The sequence below is a fragment of the Phoenix dactylifera genome, chromosome 1 (assembly GCF_051530095.1).
Source record: "Phoenix dactylifera cultivar Ajwa chromosome 1, Ajwa_hap1_PhDact_Kaust_v1.1, whole genome shotgun sequence".
NCBI lineage: Eukaryota > Viridiplantae > Streptophyta > Magnoliopsida > Arecales > Arecaceae > Phoenix > Phoenix dactylifera.
Window position 1 is genome coordinate 6,565,357 of NC_143190.1, and position 12,198 is coordinate 6,577,554.

The 12,198-nt window shown below is 39.6% G+C and overlaps 1 protein-coding gene across 1 annotated transcript; it reads right to left on the reverse strand.

Moving 5' to 3' along the window:
* Positions 1-2,448: 2,448 nt before the first annotated feature.
* LOC103709147 (myb family transcription factor EFM) lies at positions 2,449-4,722 on the reverse strand. The gene is made up of 5 exons (XM_008794367.5): positions 4,415-4,722; positions 4,078-4,319; positions 3,591-3,975; positions 3,112-3,188; positions 2,449-3,022 (listed from the first exon to the last, which is right to left on the reverse strand). Exons 1-5 carry the CDS (start codon positions 4,626-4,628, stop codon positions 2,780-2,782), a joined length of 1,161 nt encoding a protein of 386 aa, XP_008792589.2. The 5' UTR covers positions 4,629-4,722; the 3' UTR covers positions 2,449-2,779.
* Positions 4,723-12,198: the final 7,476 nt, after the last annotated feature.

Here is a 12,198-nt window from a genome sequence, read left to right on the forward strand (position 1 = left end):
GAACTCACATATTTAACAGCTCATATGTATAAGTATTATCCTATCAATGTGGGCTCACTATATCTTCCCCGAGATATCCACTAATTATATGAATCATCAATGAGAGTGACGCTTTTGTCTCATTGTCCTCCTTTTTAAGTGGGTATTCTTCTAATTTACGTGGATGCTAGCTCTGGGAATTTCATCAGAAATGTGATTTTTTTTCCCCGACATAAAACTATTCTCTGCCATTAGAAATAATGGTACGTTGGAGTGCAAAGCTGGTGCCGTCAAAATATTAAGCAAGCTGTCTTCTTGCTAGTGATGTAGCTAGTTGTACTCTCGTGAGATTAATGTGAGCAGCCGATATACCAAAAAAAAATAAATACCCACTGAGATTAAACAAGCTAGTGCAGATTTTGGATAGAACCAACTGCATGGGTGTCCCATAAGAGACTTTGTTAAGAAATCAGCAGTGGCACTCGAATTCTTTTTTTTTTTTTAGTTCCTTTTATCTTCTTCTATATCATACTTTGTGATCAGTTTTTTGCAGCGCCCATGCTGTGAATTGGAAGTTATGGTCACCAATGGCTTTTAGCATCACTTTCACAAGAGGAAAAGTCACAACCATTCCATCTTCAAGATCAGACCTTTAGTCCTCTTCTTATAAAGCTTATTCTCATCTCTCTATTTTAGTATTGGAAAACTAGGATTATGGCAATGGTAATTGATGAGAAGTTCAATAAAAAGGCTGCAGCAATTAAAGAGCTTATTTTAAATTCTCTCAAGACCAACCGAGAGTTTCTCACTGACTATTACTTTCAACAGGATTAGTACTTGCTGTCTCTCTGTTTTCCTGATGAGGAAGAGCTGTCACTGAATTATGTTGCATACCCAGTATTCCACTACAGATCCAACTCTCAGTTTATATTCTATATTCTACCAGAAAAAACCAAAAAAAAAACTGTTTATATAGGTTCTTGGTCCCAAAGATGGAGTCTTTACAAGGCGAATGGGGTTGTCTCAGAAGAAGACAGTGAAAGAACCTGAATGGCAGGAACACCCTGCATGTGAAGTCCATAGCATTCTACTACCAAACAGGCAGTGGAATCCATTACAGGACTATAATTCGTCCATGAAACTGACTGGTGCCGAATTTAAGATTCCGTTTCTATGTCTATGTCGGCGACTTTGATTCTTGTGGGGAGGTTCTACTGTACATGAAACAACCTTGATGCTTTGGCTTTATCTCCCCCAGAGACACTGGAGCTGGAGAGCTCCTCTCCTGTATCAAAGTTAACAAGAGATGAAGCAGATGACACCAGTACTGGAGGCTTTGATCAGCAGAGCTGGGTCCTTGTCCTGTATCACAGGCCAAAATTTTTCCTATTGCCAGCACAAGCAGAATTTAAGTGGCTATAGTGCTTGGGGAATGCTGACTAGGTTCACCAAACTATATGAAGCTTGTTTAAAGAGGAAAGTTAGATGTTGATACCAACAACAGAGATAGTGAAGTTGGTCGGCTCACACCAGCAGATGATCAAAGAAGAATAAAGACAGATAGCAGGCTAAGAAGCTATATTTCGATTTGAATGTTTTATGGGGAAGAAAAATCTATTTGACTAAAGTTGTTATCGTCATCAAACGGTCACGAATTTAGTTGGTCATTGCAAGACAAGTAATGCACAAAGATGCAAGGGAGGCAGATATCTCCTAAACCTGTTCCCACCACTTGCGCAGAACATTTTGAGACAGTAAGCAGTAGGTCAGGAAGGGAGCCCAAGTATCTAGAAAAGGATGGAGTAGAAAGAGGAGAGGAAGACCAAAGTCAATTGTGGGCAATAGTGAAGTCCTCAAAAAAGCTTGAGATGACCTTAGAAAGTGGCCCTAGAGATGCATTATTGGTGAACAAGGAATCATAAAGCTGAACCTATTGCTTGGACCAAGGCATGGTAGTTAGATTAGGCTTCTGGTAAATTTCCGATCTCTTACATTCGAAACATCTGGGTCAATGTTAAAGGCATAAGTCAGAATGAATGGAACAACATTTTGAAATAAAAATGGACTTTAGCTGATTGAGAAATGACAAGGGAAATGGGGTGCAAAGATAAGAGCAGTAAGAGTGAAGATTTGGACAGAACTGAGAAATAGATAATTCCATCCGAGGCACCTGACTAACCATAAGCATAATCAGAGGGACATTGACTTGCAAGGATGAAGATAATAGTGACATATCCAAAATTTGAGTCTGAAACATGAATACCTACAATACAATCTGAAGTCTAAATCACTAATGAAGTGTTCATCAATTGCCTAAAGAACATTCAATTCTCAATCGCCGGGCTGATCTAAAATTTCTTGCTCCACCTGTCTAGAACTCATCAAACAGCTGCAAAGAGTATCGAGTTTCAGCTTATCAGAAGCTCAAATAAGAATTCAAGAACCAGCATGTTTGAAAGCAGTAAAGACTTATCCAAGGGGAAAATGACCCTTCCGGTTGATTTCCACTGGGTGTCACAACAACTTAGAATACAGAGGAAAAGAAAGGAAGAACCAAGGGGAAAAACTGAAACTCTGCCCAAAATTTTAATTAAGGACCTCCACAAGTCCTATTCTCAGCACAGCTGTTCCTCTTTTCCCTCTATATCACAGGATTTTACTACAACCCCATTGTTGTCCCTGGTACAGTATCAGTAAAACTCTCGATTTCTCTGTACATCAATTCCCATATGTCAGTCTCTTCAACAGATATCTTAGGCCTCACTTCCTCTGCTCACCTATTTCCAGAAAAAAACTTCCCTCATTTCCAGCTGTAGCTCTCCGATTTCCCATCTTCTTCCTCGCAACTATCTCCTGCAGTAATGGAGATTGTGCGGGCAGCACCAGCTAATTGGAGAGGGCTCTGGGGAGAGCCAGATTGGGAAGCACTCTGCTTTGAAGTAGAGTAGTGCTCCTGCGGAGCCCATAAGCCTCCCATCATGACAACAGGGCTGTTCGTTGCAGCCGAAGCATTCGGCACCCTTCGAGTATGTAATCTGTATTTCTGAAAGAGCAGAAGAGAACATTTTATCAATGCAATCAGATGAAAATTTAAGAAGCAAAAAGGAAATCGAAGTCGAATCCAAAATCTACCTGCAGATGGCTCTTCACTTCATCATTGGTAAGCCCATCGACCTTCATCAGTTCTCTGATCTGCTTTGGAGTAGCCACTGCATCAAGAGAAGTTTTGATCAGATTAAAGGAGGACAGAATTATACTGTTCCTGGGTGCTTCATCTCATTCCTCCATTCTAAGAAAAGAGAAGTATATGCACCAATCTTCCGATCCCCTTATCAATCGCAGATCAGGTTTTCCTTTCCATTCCGTAATCTATTTTTAGATTTTATTCCTTCTCTTTCCATATATGTACGGAAATTAAGACCAAAACAAAGAAATAATTTGCAAATCCTTGCTACAAAGCACAAAAAAAAAAAAATTACCAGAAAAGCAACTAAGTTTTTTGGCAAAACTTTAAAGCAGAAGCCAGAAAGGAAAGCCTTTGCCGTGAATTCAACCATCATCAACTCAAACTGTACATGTTTGGGAGAAAAAGATGAAACCTTTCATCTAACCTTGGGCACCGCCGAGTTGCTGGAGGGCGGAGACGAAGCGACGGTGCAGCTCCGGCGACCAGCACCGCCGAGCCTTCCTCGGGGACTGCTGCTGGGCCTGCAAGCTGAGGTGGGAGCCTACCGCCGGCGCCGGCGCCGGGGATCTCACGGCGACCTTGGAGATCAGGCCACCGCCGCGGTGGTCCTCAGTCACGGCTGGCACCGGGCGCGAGGCCGTGATCCCAGGGGACAGGAGGGAGAGGTCCGGCAACGCCACCGCCAGTTTATCCTCCTTCATCGGGTTCTCGGCGAGCGCCGATAGGCCTTTGAACGGCACAAATGCGCCTCCCCCGCTCCGACCTCTGGATTCCAGCGACGAGGTCTCGCAGTCGGCCTCTCCACCTCTCTGCCATCGAACCAAAGATGAACCAATTTAGAAAAAACATTAAAAAATCAAAAAAAAGGATCGTTTTTCCCAAAAAAAAGCGGAAAAATTCCTCCTTTATACCTTTTCGGCGATTCTCTTTTCGTCGTCGGTGGCGTTGTTTTTGTTCTCGTCACTGTAATTATCGCTCCAGAGCTGGGCGGAGCTCATCCAGTTCATCTTATCTTTCGTATCGTCTTCCAGCTTTACCCTGCCCTCCTCCTCGAATTTACTCTTCACAGGCATGAATTCTTCGAGGACATGGCAGGACCTTGCGTATCGGTCCCCCCCGCATTGCTCCAACTCCTCCTTCAACCCCTGGATTACTGCCACCATCGAAGAAAAATTTCAAAATTGAATTTTTGAAACAAAAAACTCGTATTTTTAATCCAAAAAAATGCAGAAAAAAAAATGGACCAACCATCGCAGACAAGATGCATGGAGAGGGGAAGCTCGCGTTTAAACGCCTCGATCTTCCTCCTCTCCTGCTCTAAGTTCTTGACGCACTCCTCCAACTTTACCATCCTGCCTTCTCCGTTCTGGATCGCCGAGGCCTCCTCCCTCAAGAAACTGCTCACGCTCTTCATGGCGTACAGCTTCAAATCCAACCCAAGTTCCGGCGCTGCCGAACCCATCTCCCCTCCACTTTCCTCTCTATCTTTCTCTCCTTCTCTTCCTCTCGCTTCTTGTTTTCTCTCTCAGATCTCCGAGCTTCGAAAACAAACAACCAAAGAGGAAGAGATGCGTCCGATATATACCGAGGGGAACAGGGGCGGCGTGAAGGAAATGGGCCGGGTCGACTGGACCGGGAATCTGGAGCGGCGGTTCAGATGAACCGGAGGAGACCAGGGGCAGAAAAGACCATGGGCGGCGTGCGATCTCCACAACCAGTGCGGGATCGATTCGTCGCGTAATGCATCCCCGAGCCTCGCTGCCAAAACTGAGTCGAGATTCCGAGATACCGCTCTCCGCGGCACTCCTGACTCGCCCGAGTCGGAATCTTCTTCGCCCCCGGTTTTCCTTGCCTTCGTTGCCTTCCCCCCTGTTTGCATGTCTCGGGTTCCTCGACTTCCAAGATTCTTCAGGAGTAGTAGTTTGGGCGTAATTATCTTAATAAAGTACACTGGACTAATTTACTTACCTTTTAGCTTTCAACTCCTTAAAAAATTATTAATGAGTGGATTGATGTTTCAACCCTCCCATTCTTATTTTCCCAATCTATGATTTTTTTTTTTTTTTGGTATATTGACGGCTCACACACAACAAGAATGAGTATAGCCCATAAAACCAGAAAGAATCAAAAAGTGCAAAGGAGACAAGATAGGAACATGTTGTAACGTAATTCATCCATGGCTCTAACCCCCTATCCTTGCTTTTCTGAAATAATTTTTCATAAATGGAGTCTGAAAACTGAATTACTTGGTTACATTCTGTTGTAAGTATTTTGACTTCTTAGAAAAACTTTCATAAAAAAAAAAGATAGCAGACAATTCAAGAGGCGTGCTTGGTGCATCAATGAATGATGATGTCAGAGTTGAAGATATATTGCTAATAATCGACATTTTCGAGATAGTCCTGGAAGGTATACTGTCGGTTTAAGGCTTATTTCATGTACTAGTCTTGTGAAGTGAGACAAAGAGCATCACTATTACTTTACTTGGAAAAGAGGAATTTTATATATGTAATCATGGTTGGATAAATTATTTTTAACAAGCCGAATGTCATGAAACACTACACTTTCTCTCATAGCTTTTTAAAAAAATTGAGAAACCAAGGTGCAACCATTATATTTTTTTGCTTGACATGATTTGAGATAAGAATCTACATCATAATCTATGCAAGAGCTAGATATATTTTATCGGTGAAAGAGAGTGAGCTAGATAAAGCTAGGTCGATATTATTATATTGCAAGAACCAAATGGGCCTAACTATATCATTTATGCACAGTTTAATGTATGTTAAATATTCATTATTCATGAAGGGGAGATAGTTTAGGTACCATTTATATAGAAACACATGTCACACATTAAGGGATGTCTATGATATTGATTAAACTAGAGATAGCCCCCTAAATATTGTTTATTGCTCTCCTTGCAGCATGTTGCTTAGTATCTTGATCATACCTAATTTGTTCGTTGCAAAAGAATCATGCTTAGATTTACTCCCCAGCCAATGAAAGAACTTGTTGGATTGGACATCCTTAATGTTTTTTTAATGAACTTCGTGGATAGTTTGGTCTTTTTCTCTTGCAGTGGATAACTCCATCTTATGTCAACTATCATTAGGTATCATCTCTTTCTCATCCTTTATTATGTAAGGATAAGAATGTGGTACATGCGTGGTCAAGAAGATTTCTTTTTAAGAAAATGTAGGTGGTGCTCCATGAAAATATCTTTACATACCAAAAGTACATATTTTATCAAAATATTATTTTTTTTTCACAAAATGGATGCTAAAATTATGGGCGAACAAAAGAACTACTCATCCTTAAGCAAGGTACATGGCAAACTCTCCTTAATCACATCAAAATCTTGAAGTGCTTTCTTGGATGATTTCTTATGTGAAATGCATGCTTCATCAAAAGTGACGGGGGAATTTGCCTTTACCGCTTTCAAAAAGTAAAATAGGTATTAAGATAGAGTCATCAGAGACCAGAATACCATATTAGTAGCGGCCGAAGGTCGGCGGATCTTGGATTAGACCGTCGGCGGCACTGAACTCAGAGCAACATGCAAGGGCGTCACTTATGTGAGGCGGATGTTGGGCGCAGATCATATCCTCTTTGAGGAGGACTCAACCGCGGTGATCGAGTGGATTCAGAATCGGAGGAGCGTTACTTGTGGGATGCACCTGCTCCATGACATCTGTAGTCTTTTGGATGAATGTACTTCCTATCAGACTACCCATGTCTACAGAGAGGCAAGCAGTGCTGCGGATTAGGTAGTAGCTTATGCGGCTCAGCACTCCGGAGAGTTTATTTGGAAAAACCACGTGTCTATCTCGTCTCCCTTTGCATTTTTTTTTTCTGATTTTATATATTGTACTCGCATCTGTTGTGTGTGAGCCGTCGGTATATAAAAAAAAATATTATTATGTATTAATCAACATAAAATTACACCCTAAATTAAGACAAAAAAGGGTAACGCTTCTTTTCCCTCACCTATTGCGGTTATAATATCATTTACATTGAAATACCATGATGCCTCTGGCCCTTGAGATAGAGATGGTGTGTACTGTAAAAGTTCCTTGGAATGAAGGGTCAGGATAATGCTGGCCAGAAAGTAACCCACTCAAGGAAACGTCATGTGATTTAGACGGTCCATGATTCGGATCGTGACGTGCCATTCCGAAATACAAATCTTTTTCTCAGCCGTACGTTAGATACATAAACAAAATACATGTGGAGATTGAGATAAGAATCATGAGATGCTCCCTGCTCCCCTCCATTCAAAGGGGAGCATTTGATTCCCCTCTCACGATAGCATTTCCGTAATTTTAGTGTGGACATGGGGGCATTTTGGGGCTTTTCCGAGGAACGTCCGCCGGCCACGAGCGAGCGGCGCATCGCAGCCAACCAGATTGCGACACGTGGAGGTATCCGCGATTCCACGGCGATCAGGCTTTTCTTGGGGCTTTCAGGGGAATCGCTTCTTCCAGACCTCATGATCTGATCCCCATTTCAACCCCACTTTAAAACTAAAAATTATTATTATTAATAATAATGAATATTAAATTAATTATATTATTTGTGAAAGAAAGAAAATAGGAAGGAAAAAAAAAGAGTGAGGGAAAAGTTGGGAGCAGTATCATTGCATAGGAATTTCTTACAAGCTGGTCGTTGTCCGACACGTGGCGGAAGGCGTCTTGAAATTTTAAGTTTAAGAATATTTGCGAAGGCAAGAGGGGGGAAAACGGGATATTAAATTAGACCTGTTTAGATGAGTAGGGCCTTGGGGATAAGGATTCTAGGTAAGGGTGGGCCCAGGTGGCGATCTCCCGCGGGATTTCGTTGTGAGGACGGAAGGGAGAAAGAAAAAGATGCTTTTGGGAAGCTAAATGACAAAACTCTCACAGGCTCCCAGCCACCAGATTCCTCCACGTCCATATTTCCCTTTCTTTCTCTCACTCTCTCTCTCCTCCTCCTCCTCCTCCTTTCTTTTTCTTCTTCTTTCTTCTTTCTTTCTTTCTTTCTTTTTTTTTTTTCTTTTCTTTTTTTTTTTCTAAAACAAATATCTCATACATATTATATATGAATATAGTTAAAAAAATTTAAAAGATAACAAATTCTAAAGTGCACCAAATAATCCTCTCTTCTCTAGCCACATAGACTTTTCAGAATAATTAGCCATATACAAGGCTACCTAGTCTGCTGCTCCTTTTACCTGCAAGGCTAAATAGTAAAAGTCCATGACTTACTACAAATTTCAAACTAAAATTTAACAAGAGAAAAGGTGAGTAATTTTAGGAGCAAAGCTGAGGGCAGCCAAAGTTGGTTTTAGCTATGCTTGATGTGCTCTGAAAGCTGGTGCCTTCTTAGTTGAGGGTGATTCTATCATGATGATGGACTGGATCTAGAGATAAACTAGGGAGGGTACACATCTCCTGCTTAGGACATACGAAATTTGGTGAAAGAATGCATCTTTTTTGGGGCGAGACACATTACACGGACCAATGCCACACTTGCTCCGAGAGCTTTCAGATTTTGTTGTTTTTTGACTCTCTTAGATGCATTCATACTAGAGTGGTGTAAAATGTCTGTCCTAGCAAAAAAAATGAGTAATTTTTTATAGAAATTTAAAATGTTATTACTTTTGTGCTGATCCAATTTTTTGGATCACATATCCTAGATGAATTATAGGGAGAAGAGAGTTCCAGCTCTGCAATTCTTGCATATATAAGCATCTAGCAATAATGCAACAAAAATTATATGCAGTTGGTGCCTATACCGGTAATTATTATATATGCATGCAACATCAACCATGATTACATCAAGGAATCTCTTTTATTATGGCAATGCCCTAGTTCCGCTAGCAAACTTGAGACATTGGAATTTCAGGAGTGTAATTGAAGAACTCCATGAGCTCATGTAGTGTACATGCATATCTTCTGCATATGCAGTCATCAACAAAATATTTTTTTTTTCTTTTTGGGAAGGATATATAGACCTTGAAAGAGGTTTATATGAGCGAAAGCCAACAATTTTATTTCATGGAATATTTCTTTCATCTCGAATGCAAAGAGTTTCATTACATCATTTTATAAACATGGAAAGAATGATATAGAAATTATAGCATAAAGCTGATTTATATATCTATATATGTCTATATATATACATATGTGCTATAGCAAAATACTTTGAGATTCACTATTTTGTTTTGGAAGAAAGTTATCCAAATCCAAGAAAAATATAGGAAGAGTGACGTACTTCATCACATATGCATTTCTGTCCAAAAAAAAATTATAGGGTTCAAAAAATATGTGAGATAATGGTTGTGATTGAAGTTTTGAAGATATCCGCACTTCCGGTTATGCATATACAACATATATTTGTTGAGTAGCATAATTTGAAATAACAACTATTATTTAAATAAAAAATACTTATCATTTTAAAATTTAAGAATCTTTTATAAATTATATATTCGTCTGTCGTCTAAATACGAGCATATATAACTGTACTGTTATAATAACTATTATAACATGTACACTTTCATTCTAAACTGCTATTCTTTTTGTTATAATGGAAGAAGACTTGTCTTAATGCGATTATAATGTTATCAAAGGATTTGGATCTCCAATGCAACACATGGGTCATGCTTCTAGGCTCCATCCAATCACAACCGTTTGCGCCAATCCATCATCTAAACCTTCTCCAAATGGATCCTTTTTTTTCTTTTGCAATTTTATTTTTTTCTAAGTTGGAAAATAATGTGTATGAGAATCTTGGCAACATGTCGAACTTATATCATAGGTTAACGGAAAATTATACTCTACACCATATGCATCACATGGCTTTGCACCATGCCAATCATCTCATATTTTTTTATGAGCTTGGTTCATCATGCATGCGCTTGTTCTAGTGATTAGCCCGTAAGAAGAAGATGAGGTGATTGGTATGGTACACGACTATATTGGAGCATGCCGGGTAGGGTATAATTTCTCGAGGCTAACAAGTGTTTTTTTTTTAGCTTAAAGCCAGTTATTTTTGTGGTGTTACTGATGGCATTGTTGATAACCCTTGGGGGCATGCATGAAGTTTCATTCAATCACGCAAATTTTCCATAGTCAATTCTAGATGGTTTTGAAGACTTAATGGCTGGTGTGGAGATACTTTTGGCCGAATCTATTCTAGATGGTTTTGAAGACTTAATGGTGGTGTGGAGATACTTTTGGCCGAATCTAATGCATCATAATTTATGGTCAAAACTTGGAAGGGTGAGATATGTGGCGTGAGGGCCAACCACCCCTGTGTCGCAATAGCAAATTTAATATTGAAGAGGGAAGAGATTGAATCTTGACCTAATCCAAGACTCGAAGGAATCAAACAACCAAAAGTCTACAGTTTCCATTAAGGGGCGGCTTAAGGATTTTTTTTTTTATATATAAAAGGAATGAGAAGAGGAAGAAGAAGAAAAAGGGAAAAAAAAAAAGCGTACATTAGAACTTTGAACCAGTCTAAGTTGACTCAGTTCTTGCTAGCTTGAGTCAATTGCCTTGGTCTTTGCTTGCTTGCATTAGTCAGCTTGTGCTAATTTATTAATTTTGACTACTTTACTAAACCATGGGTAATGTGGTCAATGGTTAAGAACATTTCAAGAACCAGAGAAACCATAAAATGATGTGGTTTGAGGAAGATCCAAGGCATATCTACAAGACTTTATTGTCGCTATGCATGCTCATTGGGCATTATCACTTCATTATTCAATATTTTGATGGGAATTGCTCCAAGAATTTCTTCATTATCACAATTTATGCTGCATAGAGCATTGACAAAAGATTATTAGATTATTTGAGTAAAGGAATCGATATTTTCTTGAATTTAGTATGCACCTTTCAATTTGAAGCAACGTTCTCATCACTTTTTCTTAGAAAAATAGATAAGAAGTCTACAATTGGAGTGGTTAATCCATTACATCATGCCATCTCCATCACAAAGGATGTGTTGGGATATCTTGCAATTCCTGGAATATGGTTCGGTTTTATATCAACTTAGGTCATAAGAGCTCAATATGACTGAAATAATTTTTGTCAATAGAGCATGACTTATATTTCATCAAAATTGTAAACTATAAAGTTTTGAATTATAACTTGGTAGGTCTAATGGAGTATTAAAACCCTAAGAAAACTTAAAAGCCAACCCCTAGTTTAAAAACATATGCAATTTTTCTTTCTTTCTTTCTTTCTTTTTTTCTTCTGTTTTTTTGTAGCAAATAAAAGAGTCGAGCTCTTGCCGACTTCATTTAGAGATACACTTCAAGATTTTTAGGTTCATTAAGTTTCACACTACACATCATCTCTTTCAAGACATTCCATGCAGTAGAACTCAACCATAAAATCTATCAATCCTATGAAATCTACAAAATAGGGCATGCACAGAAAGGCGGGAAATGATCGATGATTTAAATCAAACTTCATATCAACTGTTCACTTAAATTTTTTAAACCTTTTTTTATTAGTTCCTTACTAATAATGTCCAATAATGTGGATCGCTCAAATCGAATCTAGATGCATGATTAACTAGATTCCATTACATCAAGAAGCATCATATCATAGGGGCCTCTCTTACAACCAATATGTGAAATGGCACAAGTGCCCGTAGCCAACTGCTAAACTAGCCCTAGTGAATCCAAACCCTGGTTCAATAAAAGCTTCTTTTTCTCACATAGTGGCCATTTGTGATTGGCATTGGATGCTTATATTCTAGATCCCACAAACCTAAACCACCGGTCGGAGAGATGGCATCGATCGGGATCGGACGGACCAGAATTAAAAAAATCAAAGACCCAACCAACTACCCACAAGGTGCAAGACTAATCTGTAGGTGTTTGCTTGTGGCGTCCATGTGATCCCAGATGTAACGGTGGACCCACAGCTAGAAGCTGGCCACATCATGGACCACATCGGATTAACCATTGGCGAGCATTTGGAAATTGAACTAATATGAGCTCATAGAACCGGTCTCAAAGTCTTTATTGTGGCCGTATGGAC